This window comes from Panthera onca, chromosome D4 (assembly GCF_046562875.1).
Source record: "Panthera onca isolate mPanOnc1 chromosome D4, mPanOnc1 haplotype 2, whole genome shotgun sequence".
NCBI lineage: Eukaryota > Metazoa > Chordata > Mammalia > Carnivora > Felidae > Panthera > Panthera onca.
Window position 1 is genome coordinate 15,080,277 of NC_138351.1, and position 27,839 is coordinate 15,108,115.

The following is a 27,839-nucleotide window of genomic DNA, read 5'->3' on the forward strand; positions in this document are numbered from 1 at the left end:
TTATCGATTTTCTCTATCTTTCTGTTTTCAATTTTATTGATTTTTTTAAAAAAGTAAACTCTACTTCCAGTGTGGGGCCTGAAGTCAGGACCCCAAGGTCAAGAGTTACATGGTCTACTGACTGAGCCAGCCAGGCACCCCTCAATTTCATTGATTTTGGTTTGTATTGACATTGCTTCCTTCCATTTGTTTGCTTTGAGTTTACACTTTTTCCCAGGTGCCCCCCTCCCTGCTTTCTTAAAGTAGAAGTTCAGATAGTTCTTCTTGTTTAATATAAACATTTAATTATATAAATTTCTGAAGAATATTTTAGCTTTGTTCTATAAATTTCAATGCTGTGTTTTCATTGTCATTCAGTCAAAATATTTTCTAATTTCCCTCGTGACTTCCTCTTTGACCTGCATGTTATTTAGGAATGTTTTGTTTAATTTCTGGATATAAGGGCATTTTGCAGATGTTTTTCTGTGTACTGATTAATTTCATTATGGTAAAAGAACAAATTTCAGGTTAAAAATTTTTTTTAATTTGTTTTAATTTTTTTTAAATTTATGGCTGAGGATATGATCTGTCTTGGAGCATGCTCCACGTGTATTTAAAGGGAATATATTGCTCTTGTTGGGTGGAGTGGTCTATAAATGTTAAATTTGGTTGATACAGGCTTCTATCAACCAGGTGTTCTATAACTTCATTAATTTTTTTGCATACTTGTTCCATCAATTACAGAAAGAGAAGTGTTGAAGTCCCTAATTATACTTATGGATTTTTCTATTTCTCTTTTTATCAATAGTTTGCCTCATTTATTTTAACACCCTGTTGTTAGGTGTCTAAACATTTAAGATTATTATGTGTGTGTGTGTTTTTATTAAATTTTATTTCTAGTGTTTATTTTTTTTTGAGAGACAGAGAACAAACAGGGGAGGGACAGAGAGAGGGGGAGACACAGAATCCGAAGCAGGCTCCATGCTCCGGGCTGTCAGCACAGATTGGATTCGAACTCACGAACTGTAAGATCCTGACCTGAGCCAACGTCAGTTGCTTAACCAGCTGAGCCACCCAGGCACCCCGATTATTGGGTGTTTTTTAAAAAATTGATCCCTTTATTGTCATGTAATAACCATTTCTATACCTGGCAATTTTCTTTGAAGTATATTTTGATAATAATATATTGACTACGGCTTTCTGGTTTTTTTTTTTTTTTATATGTTTATTTTGAGAGAGAGGGAAGAGAGAGAACGCAAGCAGGGGAGAGGCAGAGAGAGAGGAGCAAGAATCCCAAGCAGGCCCTGCTCTGTCGCACAGAGCCCGATGCAAAGCTCAGTCTCACAAACCTCGAGATCATGATGTGAGCCAAAATCAAGAGTCAGAGGCTTAACTGACTGAGCCACCCAGGTGCCCCTCCAGTTTTCTGTTGATTAGTAGTTGCATGGTTTTTTTCCTTGTCCTACTTTTAACTGTCTATATGTTTCTGTTTAAAGTGGATTTCTGCTATCTTTTGTCTTTCATTCCAAGATTTTATTTCTAACACTTATGTTTGACTTTTAAAAATACCTTTATGAAGATTTAACTCACACACCATCCACTTCATCCATTTGAAGTGTATAATTCAGTTGCTTTTAGTATATGATAGAGTTGTGCAATCATCACCACAACCAATTTTGAACATTTTCATCATCTCAGAAAGAAACCCCATGCCCATTAGTAGTCAATCTGCATTTTCCCCCCAAACACCCCTACTCTTGCTTTCTGGCTCTATCACTTTGCCTATTTTGAACATTTCATATAAACAGAATCATATAGCATGCAGTGTTTTGTGGCTGGCTTCCTAGCATAATTTTTTCAAGCATGTGGTAACATTTATCAGTACTTAATTGTTTTTTTATTACTAAGTACTCCACTGTAGAGCTATGCATCTTATTTAGCCATTCATTACTTGATGGACATTTAGATTGTTTCCATTCTTTTGGCTATTAACAAATAATGTTGCTGTCAACATTCATGTACAAGTTTTTGTATGCATGTATATTTTCATTTCTTTTTTTTTTTTTTTTTAATTTTTTTAACGTTTATTTATTTTTGAGACAGAGAGAGACAGAGCATGAATGGGGGAGGGTCAGAGAGAGGGAGACACAGAATCTGAAACAGGCTCCAGGCTCCGAGCTGTCAGCACAGAGCCCGACGCGGGGCTCAAACTCACGGACCGTGATATGACCTGAGCCGAAGTCGGCCGCTTAACCGACTGAGCCACCCAGGCGCCCCTATGTTTTCATTTCTTATGTATGTATGTATGTATGTATGTATGTGTGTAGAGTATTATTTGTTCTTGTCTCCTTTGTTGTAAATTAAAAAAAAATTTTTTTTAATGTTTATTTATTTTTGAGAGAAAGAGAGTGTGAATGGGGGAAGGGCAGAGAGAGAGAGGGAGACACTGAATCCGAAACAGGCTCCCGGCTCTGAGCCATCAGCACAGAGCCTGATGTGGGGCTCAAATCCACGAATCATGAGGTCATGACCTGAGCTGAAGTCTGACACTTAACAAACTGAGCCACCCAGGTGCCCCTCCTTTGTTGTAAATTAATTGACCATATATATGTGCTTTTATTTCTGGGCTGTCAACTCTGTTCTACTGATTTATGCATTTGTTTTTATGTCCACACCATACTGTTTTGATTACTATAGCTTCGTAATATAGTTTGAAGTCAAGAAGTGGGATGCCTCTAGCTTTGTTCTTTCTCAGGATTGCTTTGACTCTTTGAGGTCTTTTGTGGCTCCATTTACATTTTAGGATTATTTTATTTTTGTGAGAAATGTCTTTGGAACTTTGGTAGGCATTGCATTGAATCTGTAGATTGCTTTGGGTAGTGTGGACATTTTAACAATATTATACAGATACGTACAGAACATTCCACCTAAAACAACAGAATACACTTTTCTTCTCAAGTACATGTGGAACACTCTTCAGGATAGATCCTATGTTAGGCCACCAAACAAATCTTAAAAATTTAAGAAGAGTGAAATCATATCAAGTACCTTTTTCAACCACAGCAGTATAAAAGTAGAAATAAATTACAAGAACAAAAGTGTAAACCTCAGTAATTTGTGGAAAGTAAACAACTACTGAACAACCAATGGGTCAAAGAAGAAATAGAAAGAGAAAACAAAACCAAACACCTTGAGACAAATGAAAATGGAAAGAGAACACACCATAACATATGAGATATAGCAGTAGTTATAAGAGGGACGTTCATAGCAATAAATGTTTACATCAAGAAATAAGAAAACTTAACCTAATTTTACATCTCAAGGAACTGGAGAAAGAAGAACAAATGAGCCAAACTTAGTAGAAGGAAGGAGATAACAAAGAACAGAGCAGGAAAAAAGTGAAATAGAAAGTAAAAAGACAATAGGAAAGATCAATAAAACTAAGAACTATTTCTTTGAAAAGATAAACAAAATTGACAAATCTTGAGCTCAACTCACCCAGTAGAAAAGAGAAAGGACTCAAATAAAGTCGGAAGTAAAACAGAAGTTACAATTGATATCACAGAAATACAAAAGATCCTAAGAAACTACATGAACAAATGTATGCCAACAAGTTGGAAAACCTATAAGAAATGGATAAATTCCTAGAAACATACAACCTTTCAAGACTGAATCGTAAAGAAATAGAAAATCTTAACAGACTGATTACTAGTAAGGAGATTGAATTAATAATCAAAAGTCTCTCCCAAAACAAAAGTCCAAGACCAGACAGTTTTACTGGTGAATTCTGCCAACATTTAAAGAATTAACAACAATTCTTCTCAAACTATTCCAAAATAGAGAAAAGAAGAGAACACTTCCAAACTCATTTTATGAGGCCAATATCACTCTGATAACAAAACCAGACAGGGATGTCAGAAGAAAAGAAAATTGCTGGCCTGTATCCCTGATGCACACAGATGCAAAAATTCTCAACAAAATATTAGCAGACCAAATTCAATACATGATAGATACATGAAAAGGATCATACAACATGATCAAGTGGAACTTATTCTAGGGATGCAGGGGTAGTTTGACATCTGTGAATCAATGTGATATGCTACATTAATAAAATGAAAGGTAAAAATATCATGTTCATCTCAGTAAATGCAGAAAAAGCATTTGACAAAATTCAACATCTGTTTATGATAAAAACTCTCAACAAACTGGGTAGAGGAAACATACCTCAATGTAATAAAGGTTGTATATGATAAACCCATAACTAACATTAGACTCAATAGAGAAAAGCTGGAAGCTTTTCCTCTAAGATCAGGAACAAGATGAAGATACCTTTTCTTGCCACTTTTATTCAACATAGTACTAGAAGTCATAGCCAGAGTAATTAGGCAAGAAAAAGAAATAAAAGGCATCCAAATAGGAAAGGAAGAAGTAAAACTGTCACTATTTGCAGATGACATTTTTAAAAATTTATTTAAGTATCTCTACACCCAATGTGGGCCTCAAACTTACAACCCTGAGATCAAGAGTCTCAGGCTCTTAGACTGAGTCATCCAGGTGCCCGTGCAGATGACATTTTTAAAAGCTTTAAGAAAGAAGATACATATAGGGTGCCTAGCTGGCTCAGTAGGTGGAGTATGTAATTTTGATCTTGAGGACATGAATTCAAGCCTCACTTTGAGCCTAGAGCTTACTTAAAAAATAACAAACTGTTACTTAGAAATGCTATATAATTAATCTAAATTGACATAAGATAAGTGAGATTGAAATATAGGAGTTTTGATTTTTAGGCTTTTCACTTATACATTTAGCTACACCCCCTCATTTCAGCAGATAAATCTTAGGAAATTAGTAAAAAATAATACTTGATTTTTTTTCCACTTGTAGTGTTAAATGTTTACAAAAAGCAGTGAAAGATTCTTATCACATAATGTGTAGACCATGTGCCTGTGAACTTGAAGTTTGTGCAAAATGTGGAAAGAAAGAAGACATTGTTATTCCGTGAGTATTTTTTTTTCATGTCTGGGATTTACTCTTTTAGTAATTGATAAGTGGATTTTCTTTCAAGGAAACATTCAGTAGCTCTAAGAGTCTTAAGGTGCAGTCTATCACACCAGTTTAGATTCTTTCCTTCTACCTAACAGGAAAAAAGTCTTAATTATTCATTAAAATTTTCTATCATTACAGTAAAAATAAAACTTTATATTTTTAGGAAATGGAAATATTTATCCATAAGGCTTACATTCATCACTCATCACAGAAGAATTCACTCATTATATAACTGCTTTTCTTTAGTGGACATCATATATTAATTTCTTTGAGGCTATTTTGTTGACAATAATATTATAATTGGTTGGATCTTGACTGATACTAGTCTTCAAGGATCTTTTACTCTATACTTATTTTTTTAGGCTCCTCCTAATCAGGAAATGTAGTTTAAAGTTCTTGTCACTCTATAGTTAAATAATGAAAGCCTGAGAAATAAATAGAAGTTTTAATTTTTTTTTTTCAATTTTAGGTTTAATAAAGAACCAGAAAAGACAGAAAATCCTGAAAGTAATCTACGTTCCAACCCTAGAAGTTGCAGAAGAAATGAAGAAGAAAGTGATGATGATTTAGATTTTGATATTGATTTAGATGACACAAAAGACAATCAAGGGGATTAATATATTCAAAGTCAGTTTGAAAACATGAAATTCTGAACAACTTTTGACTTTTGAGGGTTTTACACAAAAATACTGTGAAATCCTAATGAGAAAAATAGCAAAAACCTATATAGAAAACAGGCAAAATTCACACATGGACTATATAACTTATGCATGATACTTGGATAATTATGAAACTTTCATTTAGTGTTTTCTTACAATACATTTTTTTAAAAAAGTTTTTTAATGTTTATTTTTGAGACAGGGAGAGACAGAGCACAAATTGGGGAGGGCAAAGAGAGAGGGACACACAGAATCTGAAGCAGACTCCAGGCTCTGAGCTGTCAGAATAGAGCCCGACACGGGGCTCGAACTCACAAACTATGAGATCATGACCTGAGCTGAAATCAGACACTTCACCAACTGACTCAGCCACCCAGGCGCCCCTCTTATAATACACTTTTAAGTAGCATATGCCAGAGTACCTGCCAAAGTGAATATTAGGTTATCATATTGCAGTTCAAGGGAATTATTTAGAAGAATGTGCTACCTAATATCAAACTAAACAAGATTCAGAATTGTTACTTGTGTAAGAACTATCTCATGGAAAAATCAGATGATATAACTATAGCGCAAGCTTCAAAAATTGGTCCTCAGCACCTTTTGATAGATTGATCCCAAGTAAATGACCCACATAACAAAGTCCCTTTACTTAAAGTTTGCTTATAAAAGACTTGTTATTTATTTTTTGTAATAATGTTTAATAAGTGTATTTAAGCAGTTTTTCTTGAAAGTATTTTTACATACTGGATCACATTTTTTAACCTTTCTTCTTTTGTGAAATATACATACAGAAAAAAATATATAAAATACATATGTGTAATTTAATAAATAATTATAAGAAAAATACATCTGTCTCCAGATGAAGAAACTACTTTTAAACAATATAAATTTGTTTTGTCTGATTTTTAGTCTTTTTTATCTTTGTATTTTGAAAAATCTCAAACCCAAAGAAAACAGCAAACTAGTATAATGAAACCTTGTGTATTCTTCCTGTAGATTCACAATTGATCTGTTACATTTTCATTATATCTCATTAGGTATTAGATACATATTTTATTTCCTGAACCATTCGAAAATAAGTGGCAGACATTGGATTTGAACTTTATATGAACAGACTTATACATGCATGTTATTTTGTATCTCTTTATAATGAAATAAAGAACATGGATGTGAAATTGATCCATATTGCTGTAAGAGCTTTAATTTGTTCATTTTGCAATACTGTGTTTTATTCCATCGTCTTAACATACTACAATTTATTTATCCTCTCTAATGCTGAGGGACATTTGAGTTATTTTAAAATTTTCCTAGTACAAATAATACTGCTGTGACCATTGTTACATGTGTTTCTTGGTATAAATTTCCATTAGATGTATATTTAGTAGTGATACAGGCCATCCACCTATGTACATCTTCAGGATTACTGTATAATGCCAAGCTATTTTTCCAGAAGAATTGTTATCTCCTTTCCCCACAGCAATCTATTAGAGTTCCAGTGCTCTGTATCCTTTTTAACTAACACTTGATCTTTACATTTCTGTCAGTTTGATAAGTGTGTAATATGTCTTTGTCTTATTAATTTTATAATTTATATGTATATGTATGCATGTATATGTTACACACACACACACACACACACACCCCACATCTTTTTGTCCATTTATCTATGGATGAACATTTAGGTTCCTTCCACATCTTGGCTATTGTCAATAATACTGCAATAAACATAGGGGAGCATATATCTTTTCAAATTAGTGTTTTGGGTAAATACCCAGTAGTGGAATTACTGGATCATATGGTGTTTCTATTTTTTTAGTTTTTGAGGAATCTTCATACGGTTGCATAGTGGTTGCACCAACTGATGTTCCCATGAACAGTACACAAGAGTTCCCTTTTCTCCACATCCTCACCTTGCTGTTTGTCTTTTTGAGGGTAGTCCTTCTGACAGGGTATGAGATGATGTCTCATTGTGGCTTTGATTTGCATCAAAGTCATGGTGCATGGTTAGTGATGTCGAGCATCTTTTCATGTGTCTCTTGGCCGTCTGTGTGTCTTCTTTGGAAAAATGTCTATTCAAACCCTCTTCCCATTTTTAATGGCTTTTTTTGTTTAAAAATATACAATCTTATTAAAACGTTGAGGAAAATGGAGACATAAATGGAGGAAGAGAAAAATAAGTGGAAAGAGATACCGTATTCATGCTGGAGAAAGAGATACCGTATTCATGGTGAGGAAGTCTCAGTATTCTAAGGTTACAATTTTGCAGAAAGTTTCCCATAATTTTGTGGGCTTACCTTTTTGCATACAAAATTATTTTCTGGCTGAGGTAACTTTTGTGGTTAAAGAGCCAACTAAATTAATTATTAGACCTAGCATAAATTCTTTCCCATCTGAATAAGTTATAAATCCTCAGATTACCTTCTTAGGAGAGAAATTTAACAAAGAGCATCACCTAGTGACATATCCTAATATCTGCATTTCTGTCTTTAGTGGTAAGAAAGGTTTTGCCTTGTTTTTTTTAAGCAAACATAAACTTAATTGTTACATTTAGTTCATTTATATTTTTTAGGAAGTATTTTGTACAATCTAAAAATTTCTTTTCATTGGAACTCAGCATGGGTCTAAATCCTGCTGTATCATTTACTAAGCTGTATGTCATGGTACAAACTAGTTAATCTTTCTGTGCCTTGGTTTTCATGAGGTTGATAGGAGGATTAAATGCATTAATATGTGAAATGCCTAGAACCTATAAGAACACTATGCAATTGATGCTATTATTGCTACTGTTTGATTATATGTATAAATTGGTAATGGATTAGTAATTATTAATAATGGAGAAAGCAATTTAGTTGTTTGCCTACATTCTGCAAGTTGCATATATATAAATATCTATAATGTAATATATATAAAAATTCCATATGTATGTGTGTGTGTGTGTGTATATCTATATATAGACAGAGAGAGAGAGAGAGAGAGAGAGAGAATGCAGAATGTATATGTATGGAATCCTGTTAGTTGCAAATCCATGTTAACTGGTTTCAGGGTCTGTTTTTTAACTACTGAGCTACTGTACCAGTCTTAATCACATTTCAAAAGCAGTTCCAAAGGTAAATAGAGAAAACTGTATTAGATGGAGGACATGGCATGAACTTACTTGGTGACTAAAAAGGCTTAGAATAATGACAATATAATAATAGCATTCATTCGTTCAACAAATAATCGTTGAGCACCTATGTGTGCAGGGCCCTGTTCAAGATACGTGGGGTACAACAATGAACAAAACAAAGATCCTTATCATTTCAGAGATGACTTTTTAGTGGGTAGAGACAGACAATTAGCAATAAACGTAGGAAGTAAATTATATTAGAAGGTGAAAAGTGCTGTGGGAAAAAATAAGGAATGCTTGAGTGATTGGGGCTCTAAGAGCTTGGATAGCCTAGGGATGGGTGTACAAGTGGGTGGGAAGTGGGCTGTGATTTTTAAGTGAGGTGCCCAGAGTGACACATTGGGGAAGAATGTCCCAGGCAGAGGAGACAGCCACAATCTGGCAAGATTTTGCCAGATTTGTTCAAGGGACAGCAAGGAAGGAAAGAAAGGATTAAGTTGGAGAGTCATAAGCCATCAGGGAGGTAATGGATGGCCCGATCATGTGAAACCTGCTTTTGAGAGGTTTCTTTTTTATCTTTGGTTTTCAGCCATTTGACTATGAAATTTTGGTTCGTGCCTTAAGGTTTTCTTAGTTCTTCAAATCTGTTGGTCACTGTCCTTAAACTTGGAAAAAAATCAATTTGTAGGTTTTTCTTTCTAAATTTTTCTTAATTATTTTTTTTAAGTAAGCTCTACACCCAATGTGGGGCTTGAACTCAAGACCCCAAGATTAAGAGTCACATACTCTACTGACTGAGCCAGCTGAGTGCCCCCAGTTTGTATGTTTTCTATTAGCCTTTCTTGTCATTCATTAATTGTCTTCTAAATAAATAGGATTAAGGTGTTGAGTGTGCTTTTAAACCCAGCTAGTAAATTGTTAATTTCAAGATACTGGATTTTGTAGTTCTAAAATGTCCATTCAGTTCTTTTTTTTACTGATTGTAACTGTTGAAATGTTCCATGTTACCTATCTTGCATATCTTTTCCTCTTTTTTTCTTTGACATATTCATTACAGTTATTTAGAAACCCTTTTTTACTTTCATTTCTTTTATCTTGATTATTGGACACTTTCTCCTGCTTTGCACATCTAATAATTTTTATTGTATGCTAGAAATTGTGGATGGTATGTTATAGAGGCTTCCTCTAAAAAACAAATTACTGGTCACATCAACCTAGTCCTAACAGAACTTGGGTGTAGGCTTTACTGGGGTGGTCTGTTTCCGTTCGCACTTATTTCTAGAATTCCTTATTCCTATCTTCTTATTCCTCAAGTATGGCCTTTATTTTTGGAAATGTATTTCCTGCGATCTTAATGTGGGTAAGCTCAGACTCCAGCACTGTGTGACCTCTGTCATCTCTGCCTGGCTCTAAGCCTCTCAGCAGCTGTTCTCTGCTAGGACTCCTTCGCTTGTGCCCTGGCTGTGGCCAGCTTCGGAGACTAAGGAATGACCAGAGAAGCAGAAGGAGAACCAAGAAAGGGTATCCTCCTGGAAGGCAAGAGGCATGTGGATTAAGTGTGGAATGTATCCTGGTACCGTTCAAAACTAAACCCTCTCCATGATAAGCTCATCAAATGTTCATCATGGCTCTGTGTAGTGCTAACAATCACTGTCCACATTTTACAGATGAGAAATCGAGGCAAAGTAATTTGGCACACAACCAAAAAGTGTCAGGCCTAGGTTTTGAACCTATTCAATCATCTGATCCCAGAAACCCTTCTGGATATTAGGGTTAGTATGCATACGGATAGTATGTGAGTTGCTGACTGGATAATTCCACTGTTTTCCATACTATTACTATTCCAGGGCTGTGCTGACAGTCCTCCGCTATGCTTTCGTATTCCATTATTTCAGATAATCCTGAGCTTTTTTTCTAAAGAACCATTGGGTCCCAGGCATCCCTGGAGAGTGCTCATTGCTGATGCCCTTGAGTTCAAATCACTTTTTTATACTACTCCTTTCTGTGACTGTTATTTCCACATCTGAGTCATAATACCTGTAATCTTTCTAAGTAGGTGATGTCACTTTATTGTGAGACCTGCTTGCGTTATGGAAAGAATATAGGTGTTTGCAAGCAATTCTGAATATATCCGGTAGGTTGTATTGGGATTATCTTGCATTAGAATTATCCAGTAGGTTGCAGTGATTATCTTTTAGTACAGTAATAATTACGAGGAGAAGAAAAAGAAAGTTTTTATATGTACTTGGTACATGTGTACGTATTTTATCATGTAAGATAAACAATAGTGTTCTGAGTTAGGTGTTCTCAGCTTTTCAGGTGGCAAAACTAAGTTCAGAGGTTAACTTGCCACAGTCAAAAAGATAATAAGTAATAAACTTAAGATTCAAACCAAGTCTATATGGCTCCAAAGCCTGTATTATTTCAACCACATTTATCCAAAATTACCCATACTCCATGTCCCTAAACATTTTTTTTCCTTAAGTGAAGTTTGTAACATCACTAACTTGAACACCCCTCTGTCCCTTACTATCTCCCTCTTTCTAGGTCTTTTCCTTCCCCTGTAACATTAATTGTATACTGAATGATTGCCCTGTTCAAAAGCTACATTATTTTTTAATAGAAAGGTGTAGATATCTTCCATATAGCTGTGGCTTAGAATTTTGTCACTCACGCTGGTCGGATTTGCATGGAATAGTGATGTTGGAAGACCATCTTTCATGGTTTTTATTGGCAACCCTTTTGGAGTCAGGGATGTGTATTGGGATTACATACTCAGCTCTCTACTAATGAGTCCTATACTTTTGTTAGTAATTATACAGATGGAAATGATTATGCTAGCCCAAATCTCTTACATAAGACTTTTTAATGAATTAAAGCACCAAGCTTTCAAGAGAGGTCACTACAGGGGCCCTGGGTGGCTTAGTTGGTTAAGCTTTGGCTCAGGTCATGATCTCACAGTTCGTGGGTTCGAGCCCGGCATCTGTGCTCACAGCTCAGAGCCTGGAGCCTGCTTCAGATTCTGTGTCTCCCTCTCTCTCTGCCCATTCCTGGCTCATGCTCTGTCTCTCTGTCTCAAAAATAAATAAACATTGAAAAAAAAGATATCACTACATAATAATTACACATGAGGTTGTACCTTTTATGTCTATATAGTCTTAAAAGTTAAAAAATTTTATACTCTTAAAATTGGTTTCTTCCAAAGGCAAAATGTGCATTATCATAAAATGTATAGTTAGTACTTGGACTAATATGGAGGATTTTAAGATATATATTCAATGTAAAAATATAAATAGTCCCTAGGTGTTCAGAGTTGATTAAGTGATACAGTATTTCATCAAAATTTGGTTTAGAAGTTTCTGTAACCTCTAGAAATATTAATATGAAGTATATAAGTTAAATTTTATTATTAAATATTTAAATTCTTAAATACTACTTAGATTTTTTCAGTATGTTTTTCGAAGACTTTTTTTTAAGTAATCTCTATACCCAACATGGGGCGTGAACTTACAACCCCAAGATCAAGAGTCACATGCTCCTACCGACTGAGCTAGCCAGGGACCCCAAGTTTTTTCATTATGTTAAAGCGAATCAAATGTCTTTGAACTCAAAATTAACATTAAGTTGTAATTAACATTTTAAAAGGTAGACGTTGTCCATTGATGAAGCTCACAGATATGATGAGCAGAAGAGTCCAAACACAATGAGATTATATATTCTATAATTCTATTTATACCTAAGTTCAAAAATAGTCAAATATAATTCTATTTATACATAAGTTCCCAAATAGAAATGTAAAATTCAACACTTACTGTATGTAAACGTTACCTGAATTGAATACAGTTGTAACACTAAATTAAAAGCACTTAATAGTATAATGTTGTCAAAACCATGTCTTGAAGTAAAGCAACATAAATCTTAACTTCAGGGGAGTAGGAAGCAGAGTGACTTGGAGGCAGAAGGATGTTTGAATCCCAACCTCGCCTGTTACTAGTTGTATGACCCTGGACCAACTGCCTTACTTTTATGACATTACCTTACGTGTACGTTACCTATTTGTAAAATAAGGATAATGACTTCTACAGTATAAAATTTCCAGAAGTGTTAAATATAGTATCCATGAAGCTCCTGGGTAGAGTAGGTGCTCATTCATGATGTTTATAAATATTATAAATTTTGGTTTTGAGATTTTCTTTTAAATTATCCTAAGAGGCTGTGTTGGGGTGAGAAGTAGGTAAGCTGGAAATTCTTGGATTAGGAAAAAGAAGAAAAAAAAAAAAAAGCTTGATTCAGAATTCTATTACACTGAAAGAGAAGAAGCAACCCCCCCCCCCCCCCATGAAAGCATTTGTACAAGAAGCGTCAGAACTGCTATTGGCTGTTTTTAATGCTTGGAAGGGGTAGACCCTTCAGTGACAACATACACAAACGTGTACAATGACAGGCTTTAGAAATAATATTTCTGACAGTAACATGTTTACAAACGGCCTTTCATTTCTTTGTTAAAACTGAGTAGGGGACGCTGGGTGGCTCAGTTGATTAAGCACCTGCCTCTTGACTTCGGCTCTGGTCATGATGTCATGGTTCGTGAGTTGGAGTCCCCCTATACGGCTCTGCACTGACAGCACTGTACCTGCTCGGGATTCTCTCTCTTTCCCTCTCTGCCCTCCCCGGCATATGCTAAGTCTCTCTCACTGTCTCTCTCTCTCTCTCAAAATAAATAAACATAAAACAAAATAAATAAAACTCAGTAATGGCATAATGCTAACTATAATATCACACACAGAGAAACTTTCTGAGAAACTTCGATAATCAAATGATCAAAAATTTTATATTTTAAAATTACATAATGAATTAAAAGTAGAAAGTTAGGGGCGCCTGGGTGGCTCAGTTGGTTGAACATCTGACTGTTGATTTTGGCTCAAGTCACGATGTCACAGTCTGGGGGATTGATTGAGCCCCCAGTTGGGCTCTGTGCTGACAGCACAGAGTTTCCTTGGGATTCTCTCTCTCCCTCTCTCTCTGCCCCTCCCCAGCTGTGCTCTCTCTCTCTCTCTCTCTCAATGATAAATTAAAAAAAGAAAAAGAATGTTAATTGGAAAGGCATATTCCATTACACTGAAGTTTTATTTAAATTATAAATTTGCATGTTTAAATTACAAATAAATTTTGTGTAATTATGACCTTATTTATTCTACTTTTGTTAAAATGTTTATTTTATTTATCATGACCTGAGCCAAAGTCAAGAGTCGGACGCTCAACCAACTGAGCCACCCAGGTGACCTTGTTCTACTTTTTATTTTTATTTTAATCTAGTCCCAGATTTATTTGTGGAAAATATTTTCTTTAATCTCTAAGAGAGTTTTTTTTCTTTTAACACGATAAAGAAAAATCATGGTAACATGGGGAACAACGACCTAAATGACCAATATAGGAAATGAATTGGCCCTGAGGAAAGCCAGGACCAGGTGAGGTTAGGAAGATGTTCTCCTATGGGACAAAACTGATGTCTCTCAGCAGGGGACATTACAACATGTCCGCAAACTCAGGAAACAGACGATAAGCTGACTTTTAAACTCTGTTATTTACACTTTCAAATAGTATACTCAGTATGTTTTCTGGGGAAGTACTCTAAAGCAATAGATCCAATTGTTATTCTGGGGGGAAAAAACATAATTAATACAACTACAGAGTGTCCAGAACATCTGGTAACACAGGAAGAAGAGTGTATTTATTATGCGTCACCCCAAAGCATACTGAACATAGTATTTGGAAGTGCAACTGAACAGTTAGTTACACACTCTTTAAAAATAAGTTTCTCCTATGTTTCTCGCCTTTGCAACACTCGTGACTGCCAGCTGAACAAGGCAGGTGCAGCGTGAGTGGCCTGCCAGTGGACGGTGACAAAAACAAGACTTACTGAAACAAACAAGTGTTTCTTATAAATAATTTGGAAACGATTTTGGAATCCATTTCTTGGCATTGAAAACAGTACATTTCAGATCCTGTTAAGTGATTGATTTAAACATGGGAAGTCCTCAGTCGGTGGTTCCAGAAATACCGAATGATGCTGTGCTACGGTCAGTAAAGTTGAGAGGATATCCTCCAGCAAATGAAAATCCCAGAGGAGAGAAGCTGCGTGGGGGCATGTTGTCTCTGCATAGTCACGGTCATTAATATGGGGTTAGTGCTGTAGAACTGTGGTGACACATAGGTTGCAACGAAACAGACCCTGGGGGCTAGAGTGGAGACAAAACAGGAATCCCAAAGCAGCTCCGTTATTTGTTTGGACAAAGCATCCGACCAGTCAACTTTTCTGTATTTTTCCATTCATATGACTTCCTCTCTTTCTGGGACCCACTTGTCAAGTACATTTTGCCCACACGTGGGACAAGCCTACGGTCCAGAAGTCAATCCTGTTCTTCCCAGCTGTAAACTGACTGCAGAGGGGACCACACACGCCATGGAATTGAACTTAAAGTAGTATTTTTGTTTTTTTTATTCACTGCTGCATCGGGTGGCAAAAAAATTTTGAGGGAGTTTCGACTATGGGGTCGCTGACTCCACCATTATGCACGAAGCCCATGAATTCCACATGTATACTCAGCATTGTTAGTAGACTGAATAATAATATGTCTTGCATATCTGTCTCCTCTTTTTATATGCAGTAGATATGATTAGTTAATGCAAATTCAAATTATTACTGAGTTCACAGTATTCTTGAAACTATGTATTGCCTCGATTTATACTAAAGGTTCAATTAGAATACATAAGGCTGTCACTGTTTTTCATTTTATTTATTTATTTAAAAAAAATTTTTTTTTAACATTTATTTTTGAGACACAGAGAGACAGAGCATGAACGGGTGAGGGTCAGAGAGAGAGGGAGACACAGAATCCAAAACAGGCTCCAGGCTCTGAGCTGTCAGCACAGAGCCTGATGCAGGGCTTGAACTCATGGACCGCGAGATCATGACCTGAGCTGAAGTCTGACGCTTAACCGACTGAGCCACCCAGGCGCCCCTGTTTTTCATTTTAAAAAGGGATTCTCGGCCTGGGAATGGTTGGGAACCACTAATAAAACTATCAGCCTCATTGTGCTGTAAATCCTGTAACACTCTATGAAAGCTTCTTCCATAACATAGTGATAATTTCGTCTATGTAATTTTTAAATGTTTTTTTCTTTGAGGTATAATTTACATACCATAAAATTCACCCATTTTAAGTGTAAAATTCATGATTTGGTAAATTGACAGTGTTGTGCAGTTATCACCACAATCCAGTTTTAGTACATTCCCATCACCTCAAAAAGATCTATCGTGGCCAGTTTTAGTCATTCCCCATTCCCACCCCCAGCTTTAGGCAACTAATCTCCTGAGTCTATAAAATTGCCTGTTATGAACCTTCCATATAAATGAAATCATAAAATATGTAGTTGTTAAGTCTGGCTTTTTTTTTTTTTTAAGTTTATTTATTTATTTTGAAAGACAGAAAGCATGAGCGGGGAACGGACAGAGGGAGAGCAAGAGAAAGAGCCAGAGCAAGAGAGAGTCCCGTGCAGGCTCCACACTGTCAACGCAGAGCCTGACATGGGGCTCAAACTCACGAACCATGAGATCATGACCTAAGCTTAAGTCAGACACTTAACTGACTGAGCCACTCAGGCGCCCCAAGTCTGACTTCTTTCATATAACATAACATTTTTGACATATATATGTGTTGTAACATGTATCAGGAGTTCATCATTTTCTCTCTCTCTCTCTCTCTCTCTCTCTCTCTTTTTTTTTTTTTTTTTTACTAAATAGTACCCCTCTCTATGGACATACTAATTTTGTTTACTCATTCAATTTCACTTTATAGCTATTGTGAATAATTCTGTTGTGAACGTTTGTGCATCCTTGTGTGAACCTATGTTTTTATTTTTCTTGGGTATATATACCTAGGAGTGAGCTCTCTTGGTCATGTGGTAAATTTATGTTTAACTTTTGAGAAACTACCAAATTGTTTTCCAAAGCAGCCACACCATTATACCACCTACCATCGATGTTGAGGGTTCCCCACTGAGAAGGTTCCACATTTGTAATTATTAATCCATTTTGATTATTGCCATTCTAATGGGTCTAGAGTCTCAATGTGGTTTTTGTGTGTTCCTAATGACTACTGATATTATTGACTCTGCATCCTTTTATATGCTTGTCTACCAGTTGTATGTCATCTTTGGTGAAATGTTTATTCAACACTTTGCCTATTTTTTTAACTTTTAATTTTTTTTAAAGTAATCTCTAAGCCCAACGTGAGGCTTCAGCTCAATGAACCCAAGGTCAAGGGTTGCATGGGGTGGGTTGGGGGAAAGGGTAGCTTCTGGCTGGCTCATTTGGAAGACCATGTGACTCCATCTTGGGGTTGTGAGTTCAAGCCCCATGTTGGGTGTAGAGATTACTTAAAAATAAAATCTTTTAAAAAAGTTCTTTAAAGACAAACAAATAAACAAACAATGAGAGACTCTTAATGAGAGACACCTGAGTATCTCAGTTAGTTTAGTGTAGGACTCTGCTGGGTGTGGAGACTGCTTGAGATTCTCTTTGAGAGAGAGAGTGAGAGAGAGAGAGAGAGAGAGAAACTCTTAACAACAGAGAACAAATTGAGGGTTGATGGAGTGAGGTGTGAGGGTGGGCTAAATGGTTGATGGGTGTTAAGGAGGGCACTTACGATGAACACTGGCTGTTATATATGTGATGAATCATTGAGTTCTACTCCTGAAATCAATACTACACTATATGTTAACTAACTAGAATTAAAAAAAAAAAAAATTGAGAATAAAACCATTGCATATTCTACCTACTGAGCCAGCCCAGCACCTTTATTTTGCCTACTTTAAACATTGGGTTGAGGCGCCTGGCTGGCTTAGACGGTAGAGCATGCAACTCGTGCGCATGTGACTTGTGATCTCAGGGTCATAAGTTCAAGCCCCACATTGGGTGTGGAGCCTACTTTTATTTTATTTATTTATTTATTTATTTATTTATTTTTTAATTTTTTTTTTTAACGTTTATTTATTTTTGAGACAGAGAGAGACAGAGCATGAACAGGGGAGGGTCAGAGAGAGGGAGACACAGAATCTGAAACAGGCTCCAGGCTCTGAACTGTCAGCACAGAGCCCGACGCAGGGCTCGAACTCATGGACCACGAGATCGTGACCTGAGCCAAAGCCAGCCGCTTAACCGACTGAGCCACCCAGGCGCCCCTGGAGCCTACTTTTAAAAAAATTGTCTTCTTTTTTTATTAGTGAGTTGTAAGATTTCTTTGTATATATTTTATATACAAATCCTTTACTAGCTATAACTTGGAAATATTTTTCTGCCAGTCTGCGGCAGAATATATATATATATATATATATATATATATATATAAAATATTATATATACATATATATAATATATTTTTAAAATATATATTATATGTATGAAATATGATAAATATATCTCAATTTAAAAATATCCTTCACATTACATAATTAATAGTGTGCAGGCACAATAATCCATCTGGTAGCCGTGGAGATTTGGAGTCCTGAAGCCTAACAAACTACTACACCTCCAGCTACGTGCTGCATCATTTATGAAAGTTTTGGAGCAACCATTTGTGCGCACAGTTTTGTTGGAGTAAATTTTTAGAATTGGAAGACATGTAGAGAGCATGTCCAGCACGTTGCCTCAGTAGGTAAGACAGGATAAAGAATTTCTGTTAGGAATTTCTGTTTTTCTTCTGTGGTGGGTATGCTATGTGCATGTCTCGAACGACTGGGGAGGGTGGGGTGCGGCACCCCTGGCAATGTGGGGAGATGACCTTCATTTATCGTTAAGTTGAAGTGGGATTTCAGTGAGTAAATGCATTAGCGCACGCGCGTGTGAAGGGGGTGGTTCCACTAGGGTCTTCATGAAGGAAAGAAAAAATAAGTGGATCTACCTTCAATAATGAAAACTTGTAGATTCAGCAAACCAAAAAAGTCAAATGTGGATTCTCATATCAGCTCTGATTTTTCTGGACTGACTGCTTGTTTGCTCCCCATCAGAGAATACTTAATATCTTTGCTTGTTTTTATTCAAAAATGAGTCTGCATCAGTTATTTTTTATAGAAAATACCTTTTTGTATCTTATATGCAAATGCCCTATACCTGCAGTCTCTGGCTGATGCAGTTTCTTTTGTCTCTTCCATTTGGTAGAATGAATTTGTTCCTGCTTGAATCTTTTTTTTTTTTAAAGATTTTATTAGTTATTTATTTGTTATTTTTTTTAACGTTTATTTTTGAGAGAGAGAGAGAGACAGAGAGACAGAGCACAAGTTGGGGAAGGGCAGAGAGAGAGGGAGACACAGAATCTGAAGCAGGTTCCAGGCTCTGAGCTGTCAGCATGGAGCCCAGTGCGGAGTTCAAACTCATGAACCGCGACATCATGACCCGAGCTGAAGTCGGACACTTAACTGACTGAGCCACCTAGGCGCCCCTATTTATTTATTTATTTATTTATTTATTTATTTATTAAACTCTACACCCAATTTGGGGCTCGAACTCACCATCCTGAGAGTCCCATGCTCTACCAACTGACCCAGCCAGGTGCTCTCATTCCTGCTTGAATCTTGAGCTGAAAATATTTTGTCCAGTACCCAAAAGTATAGATGCTATGAAGATCACTGTATAATGCTATTAACCCGCCCCCACCCCCACAAGAACATCAACTGAGATTAATGCTTCCTCAATAATATGATATTGGGCAGTGGTCCCCAGACCTGGGTTACATTAGAATCACCTGTGGTGTGTATTTAAAATACTAATCATCTAGCCCCTTGGACAAAGCTCTCCTGATGTATTGATAACGATCACTGTAGTTCGGGGAGCCAGTAAGGCAGGCCAAAATGGCTTGGCAGACCAGCATCCAGGCTGTGGGTGCATTTGTCATTACAGCGGGTTTAGCACGGCTGGAACGATGGGCTCACCCCTCTCGACAACATGGTACTATGGGCCCTTAGGCACAGAGCTATCTAAACCTCAGGTGTGGGCCGTAAATGTCGGGGAGAAGCCTGCCATATTTGGAAGCATTGTTTTGTAAGGGACAAATGTGGGTGACATTTAAGAGCCATAGGGAAATACAGCAATACAGATTTCTCCTGTACTACGAGAGAGATGTGGGAGAAACAAATTATTGGCTGAGAGGTCTCCTGACTCCTGATCAGGTGACTTGTGACCACATGGCTCTTCTGGGTTGCAGCAACTTAACCTCTGAGGGGTGGTGGAAGGAGGGAGGCGCATCCTTTCCTGAGCAAGGATCAGAGTTCAAGCTGACTCTGTTTCCCATCCCTGCTGGCCTTCTCAGTCCTGGTTCTTTAGTGTGTGATCTCCTCACTTCTTTGGAGTGATTAAGTCTTACAAAGAGGTTTATAGAAAAGAGTTACTCCCACCCACCCCTTAAACATCTCCTTATTTTGTGTTTTTGTTGGAGGGAAGTAGTCTGTCTCTTAACGTAGACTCAGATGATGTAACTTTCAGAGATACCTAATTATACTTCTATCAGATGAGAGGAAAAGTGACAGTGAGGCTCCATTCTAATTATAACTTTGTCACTAACTGGCACTTTGACTCCAGCAAATTACTTCAAATGCCCGCCCTGAAGTTTCTGCTCGTGTAAAATAACAGAGTTGGTCTAGATTATTGGTTCTCATCATGTGGTCCCAGGACCAGTGGCATCAGCACCACCTGGGAACTTGTTAGAGACATAGCACCCACATTTTGGAGCACCACCCACACATACTGAAATATACTCAGGGTGGGGTCCAGCAATCTGTGGTTGGACAAGCCCTCCAGGGAATTATGATGTTTAGCGAAAACTGTTCTAGATTGGTAGTTCTCAGCCCTGGCTATGCATTAAAATCACCTAGGCAGCTTTTATAACCTACCAATCCTGGACTCTCCCTGCCAAAGATTCTGATTTAAATGATTTCTAGTGGGGCCCAGACGTTGTTACGTGGTTCTAATGGACATCTAGATGCTATCCAAGGTCTATTACAACTAAAAGTCACTGTTTCCAAATGTAAATGCACACATCCAGACCTATAGCCTTCTTAAGCCACTAGGTGTTGCTATGATAAAGAAAGGCACTTTCAAAACTGCCAGTGGAAATGCATAAGAGGAGGAAAGTGTATCTCTTAATTTCTGGTAAGAGGTTATTCTGTGATTTGTATCTGAATACCATTTGTTAAATATTTCTTTGCAATTTGTGCAATTTTACTGAGGGGAATTAAATGGCCACCAATGATAAAATGAATAAATAAATTGTGGTATATACATACAATAGAATATTCCAGAGCAGTGAACGTAAATAAAATAGTGATAACACACAACAATACTGCTGAATCTCACAATTCAATGAGGAACAAAAACTAAACTGGGCACAAAATAGAAATAATGTATGATTCCACTTAAATGAAAAAAAAAAAAAAACAAGCAAAATTAATTTGTGTTGATAGAGGTCAGAATAGTGGATACCCTTGGGGGTAGGACTAAAAGTGAGCACAAGGGAAACTTCTAGGATTCTGGAAATGTTCTTCTTGATCTGGTGATAGTTAGGTACATAAATACACATAGATGTATACTGAGCTATACTCTTAAGATTGCACTTTCCTGTATGTATGTTATTCCTCAATCGTAAAGACTTACAAAAATTGAAATGTAATCCTCAAGGGGAAAAATTGGCACACTAGCCCAATATCACTCACTAAACTATTAATTTATTGTGCCATCCGTGGTCATGAGAGATGAACATAGCACTTTGATTTCATGTTGATATTAAGTTAAAATGTCAATCTATATGGCCCCAAGTTGAGAAGGTAATGGCGTGATCACTGTATTTAAAGCCCTTCTTGGGGCGCCTGGGTGGCTCAGTCGGTTAAGTGGCCGACTTCGGCTCAGGTCATGATCTCGCGGTCTGTGAGTTCAAGCCCCGCATCGGGCTCTGTGCTGACAGCTCAGAGCCTGGAGCCTGTTTCAAATTCTGTGTCTCCCTCTCTCTGTGACCCTCCTCCGTTCATGCTCTGTCTCTCTCTGTCTCAAAAATAAATAAACGTTTAAAAAAATTGTTAAAAAAAAAAAAAAAAAAAAAAAGGCCTTCTTTGTTTTGACTCTTGTATGCGTCCAGGGCACACATTCTGCAGGAATACATTTGGGTGATTGATTTTCTTACAGCAAGCCACTGCTCTCTGTTCCTTACTCTTCAAATTCTGTAATAGAATCCAATAAAATGGTCTCTTCTTTATCATCCTCAGAAAAAGACCAACGCTTCTCCTATCACTGATAGGAGGTCAAATGCTTCCTTAACAAATCAAAGTGAGATAAGAAGAATCAATCTGTAGCAGAGAAAAACAAATCCTGGCAAATTGTACTAAGCCATTGACTGTCAAAACAAGGCTTGTTAGAAGGGCATTCAGGGGGAAAAAATGAAAATCAGAGTCACTTAGCAGAATGCACAGAAACCTGTTGGAAAGGGAGACTTAGCCTAATAGATGGGAAATTACTATCCATTACTCAGCTATTACTTAAAAGCCACAAGCTGGGTGATCTGACTTCATCTGAAGCCCTGCTAATCAAAAGCAGGGCTGGACTGGCTGTCGCCTACCTATGAAATAACTCAAGGACAGCTGAAATCTTTGTTCAGCTGGGAATATATTAAATGCTGTCAGAGTTTCATCTGATCCAGTCATTTTGTAATACTATGTTCTGTTCCACTATGTACCAATCTCTTGGGAATTGGGTAGGCTACAGAGGGCAGATTTTTCCTTCAGATAATTTTTTTTATTATGCTCTGTAACTTGGTTTATGGACATGTTATAGCATGGCTATGAACGTTGAAGTACTTTCATTCATTCACTCATGCCATACTGTCCCAGGTGCTTTGGGAGGATCCACGGAAGGGTAAGGCTGTCTCTGCCCCAAGGGGTTTACAATCTACTTGGGGGAACTGAACATAAATATACACAAGTTAATTTTTTAAAACCATAGACCATCTTCCATTTGTCCTAGATTTACTCTCTATCCTGCTGCACCCTATTCTGTGACCTGGCAGGCTGATTGTATGGGTTATATCCATGGGTGTCCTCACCTTTTGGCTTCCAATTGGAATCATGTAATGGGGATCCCTGAAAGGCAAGTCCAGATTCTTCCCCTGGCTCACTTCCTGTGTGGTCCCCATGGGTAGGCTGAGGATAAGTAGAGAGATAGTCTGATGATTCTGCACATACAAACCTTTCTCTCTTCAGAAGGGCATTCTCATTGCTCCCTGAGGTCTAGAGGTGGTAATGATGTCATGTTCTTTCTAGCCTCAGGATACTCTACTATGCTTTTGTGGATTTCCTCTACCCTACTCAGTTCCTGGTAAATAGTCTCTTTTTAAAATACTCCTTAAACTATCCAATTTCTTTATTTTTTCTTTATTTTCTTAAGTAAACTCTATACCTAATGTGGGGCTTGAATTCTCAACCCCCAAGTCAAGAGCCACATGCTGTATAGACTGAGCTAGCCAGGTGCCCCTAAACTATCCAATTTTAGTGTGTTATCTTTTTCTTCCTGAGATCTTGATTGACATAAAAAATTGCTCTCACAAGTGTTCCCAGGAAATAGACACTTAGAATGGGATTTTGAGTTTGGGTTGCCCATCTATTTGAAGAGCATTGCGATGACTTATTTGCCAATGGAAAATGGGACACATAATCCCTGGTATACAGCAGCATTATGCTTATTCAGATTATCACTGCGTGGGTATGAGATAAGGCACAGGAGGAGGGCAAGGCATTGGGAGATCAGGTAGCGTGGCACTCACTCATTATGGTGGTAATGTGAGAAATAAGCTCACTGACCCAATCAAAGGAGGGACTCAGAGACTTAGAGCACAGTGAAGCTGATCAAGGATCTTGCAAGAGTGGGTGTCTGAGGGACGGGCACACTCTGGTTGGTTACAGCAGGCCATTTATCTCCTAGCTTGAAGTCCCTCCTCTGATTCCTCATTGGCTGAGTAGTTCAGAGGTACAGCCTTACCCAGAAGTCGCCTATGCCCATTCCATGTAAGGCCAAAAAGCAGTCTGACCAGAACAAATGTACATTCCCTGAGGTGTCGCAGAGACTTCAGTTCTTTGGCGCATGCTCATCGCAAAGCCCGTGAAAAATAAACCCGCAAAGTGGAGAGAGGAAGAAGAACCAGGAAGTGAAGTGTCTAAGGGCTTGGCACTCCATTGTGGTTAGGGGGTTCGCACGTATTTCCAATAGGTTGTAAACCTATTGTTAAGTAGACAGCACTGCTTTTATTTGGTATTTCTGAAAAGGAATTATCTCACTTCTCACAGTAATAATGATTATATAGATCATGGAGCCATCTGGCTTCCTTTAATAGTCCTAGAAACTGTATAGAGGATAAAGGAGATACGTAACTGTGAGTTTCCAACTTAAGTGGATAATAAGAAAGCCTGGGTGGAAGCTTTCGAAGCTGCTGAGCAGATGACATCTGCTGAGCAGATGACATTGTGGTTACTGGTATAGAAAAGGTCAAGCGAAAATTCTGCAATTACACAACTCACCCCTTCAAGACAGTAAGCCGAAAGCCGTTCCCTGTCACTGGAGGAATTCTAGAGGTTGGTGCAAGCACCAAACACTTGAAAGATGCAGTGATACGATTCTATCACATCCCCATTCCACTGTGTGTGTGGCTAGTGTAAAAGTCAGATGGGTTATGGAGATGATTATATATCACTGCAAACTTAAACAAATGGTAATGCCCATCAGAACCATGGCCTGGCTGCAGTATCATTACTAAAACAAATCAATGTAGTCCCATGTATCCATTTATAGCTACTGACTTAACAAATGCTTTTTTCGCATCTTTACCATTAATAACAATGAGAAGCATTTTGAAGCAGTTTGCCTTTGCAAGGCAGGGCAACAGTATACCTGTACTGATTTGCCTCGAGGCCATGTGAACTCTCCTGCTTTCTGTTGTAAAACAGTCCAAAGGGACTTTGGTCATCTTGATAGTCTACTTCACATCAGTCTGACCCAAGGCAATGATGACATAATGCTAATTGGACCTGGGGAGAGTGAAGTAGCAAGTATCCTACACGTCTTAGTAAATCCCATTTATGCCAGAAGGTAGGAGATAAAGTCTGTGGAAGTTCAGGGGCCTGCCACATGTGTGATATCTTGAAGGGGTGCAACAGTCTGGGGCACATCTCTTTAAAGTGAGAGACAAGTTGCTGTATCTTGCATTTACCACCATGAAAGGCGCAACGTACGTTGGTTCTCTGGATTTTGGAAGCAATGTATACCACATTGGAGCATGGTGTTCCAACCCATCTACCTAGCAAGCTGTGAGGCTAGTAGTTTGAGTAAGATCCAGAGCAAGAAAGCATTCTGAAGCAGGTGCAGACTATGGTGCAAGCTTCCATGCCACCTGAGCCTCATGGCCTAGCAGACCCAATGATATTCAAAATGTCTGTGACTGATAGACTGCCTTATGGAACCTCTGGCAATCCCTAGTAGGGAACTCATAGCCTGCCGGCAACTATCACCCTTTGAAAGCAGCTCTGGCTTGCACCTGTGGCTTGGTAGAGACTGAAAGCCTCGCCATGGGCCATCATGTATGTGTGTGACCCAGACTACCCAACACGAATGGGAGCCTCCACTGAACCATCAAACTCTGTATGTGCAGCAGCAATCCATTATAAATGGAAGTGAGATACATGCAGTCAGTCCCATGCAGATCCAAGGGTCAAGTGAACTGCCAAGCAGATGACTCAGCCTCCTACACTGCCTGGTCCCCTGTTTCACTGCATGTGCATGGTCTCCTGGGAAGGTTTCTATGACCACTTGATGAAGGAGTATGGGTCTGGTAGGATCTTCTGATATGCATCTGTAGCATCCGGTGTACAGCTTCATTTGATGGTGGCCCTGAAAGATCATGGGGAAGGGAAATCCTCCCAGTGGGCAGAACTTTGAACAGTACACCCGGTTGTCACTTTGTGTGAAGAAGAGACTGTTCAGATCTCAGCTGATCCAAAAACCGTAGTAAACAGATTGTCCAGCTTGTTAGGGGCTTGGGGAAAACAATATAGGAAAAATAGTATCATGAAGGCATGGGGGCGGGAGAAGTATGTTAAGGTATGTTTCAGAACAGAGACAGAGTATATACTACAGAAGATGCTCGTAATAGGTGGGTTGACCAGATAACTTGTCATGTGGATACCAGTTGATTTTTTTCTAATTTTTTTAATGTTTATTTATTTTTGAGAGAGAGAGAGAGACAGAACACAAGCAGGGAAGAGACAGAGAGAGGGAGACACAGAATCCCAAGCAGGCTCCAGGCTCTGAGCTGTCAGCACAGAGCCCGATGCGGGGCTTGAACCCATGAACCGTGAGATCGTGACCTGAGCCAAAGTCAGATGCTCAACTGACTGAGCCTCCAGGTGCCTCATGGATACCAGTTGATTTCTTTCTCCAGCTACTCTGATGCTTTCTCAATGAGCCTACCTATGCACAGAGTGGCCATAAATGGCAGGGACAGAACTAGGCATAAGTTGAACAATATGGACTTCCCCTTATTTGGCTGCCATCATTGCCAACTGCCCCACTTGCTCACAACAAAGGCCAGCCTTTAGCTCTGATACGGACATTTGTGTAAAACAAGAAACAAATTAAAACATGAGCACAGGGCAATATATGAAAGTGTTGAATTACTATATTGTACACCTGAAACTAACAGAACACTGTATGTTAACTAACTGGAATTAAAATAAAAACTAAAAAAATAAATAAACATTAGGAACTTGATAAAAACAGTAAATAAGTAATCAAACAGCTTAGCCTTCTCTCATTTTCTCTTTCACTTCCATTGATCAGACAAGGGCTTAGAGGAAATCTAGAAGGTTCAGTGCTTAGTTTCAGAAGGCCAGACGTTGACACTTGGGACTTAGGAGTCTCAGGCTTAGGATTTCTATTAAAAAAAAAAAAAAGAAGGAAAGAAAATAAGGGCTCAGAGCTAATTTGAACACTAATTCAGCTATGAGTATCCTGTGTGTTATAAATGACTGACCCATAAACTTTTAAAATAATATATTTATTAAATATCCACTAGAATGGCTCAAATTAAAAAGACGAACCATACCAAGTATTGGCAACAGTGAGGAAGTACTGGGATGCTCACACGTGCTGGTGGGAATGTAAAATGAGACAACCAACCACTTTGGAAAACACTTTGGCAATCTCTTGAAAAGTTAAACATGCACGTAGGCTATGGGTCAGTGTTTTCAATCCTAGTCCTTATCCAAGGGAAATGAAAGCCTGTACGTACACCAAATTGTTCATGGCGGCTTTATTTACAAGAGCCCAACATTCCCCAATGTTTTGGGGAAAAACCCAAAATGTCCATCACAAGGTGAAAAGAGAAACTTTGCAATTCATGCAATTGAATACGACTCAGCAATAAAAAGGAGTGAATTATTGACACATGTAACGATATAAATGAATCTCAAAATGATTGTGCCAAATGAAAGGAGTGACATAAAAAAAGTACATGCTGTATGATTTTATTTATATACAATTTTTAGAAAATGCAAACTAATCTACAGTGACAGAAAACAGATCAGTGGTTGTGTGGCATAGGAGGGAAGTTGGGAGGATTGGGAGGAGGAATCACAAAGGAGCACATGGAAGTTTTGGTGGTGATGGGTATGTCTATTACTTTGATCATGGTGAGCGTTTCATGGATTTATATATAGGTCTAAACTCACCAAATTGTACATTTTAAATATATGCTAGCTGTAGTATATCCATTACTTCTCAGTAAAGTTGTTTATTTGTATTTATATATTTTTACTTATAATCCAATCCAGTAAAAAAGATTGTCTGGGTTTGATTAAGCATGTAGTACAGGGGTTTCAACTGAGAAACAGATCACTGAAATCTTGCACAGTTAGCAAGAAATGGGAAGGAAAAGGAACAAAGGATGCTGTGTGCCAGGTAC

The 27,839-nt window shown here is 37.8% G+C and overlaps 1 protein-coding gene across 3 annotated transcripts in view; it reads left to right on the plus strand.

Annotated features, from left to right (window-relative positions):
- The window catches only part of CD4H9orf85 (chromosome D4 C9orf85 homolog), a 126,088-nt gene that overhangs the window by 60,050 nt on the left and 38,199 nt on the right, over positions 1-27,839 (plus strand). For 2 of the 3 annotated variants that reach the window (XM_060610073.3, XM_060610072.1), the window contains exons 3-4: positions 4,864-4,977; positions 5,495-6,863. The exons of the other annotated variant lie outside the window; for it this stretch is intronic. In XM_060610073.3, the coding sequence (XP_060466056.1) occupies positions 4,864-4,977; positions 5,495-5,642 (262 nt within the window). In that variant the 3' untranslated portion in view covers positions 5,643-6,863. Of the gene's footprint in view, positions 1-4,863; positions 4,978-5,494; positions 6,864-27,839 lie in introns of those variants that run through there. 3 annotated transcript variants of the gene reach the window in all.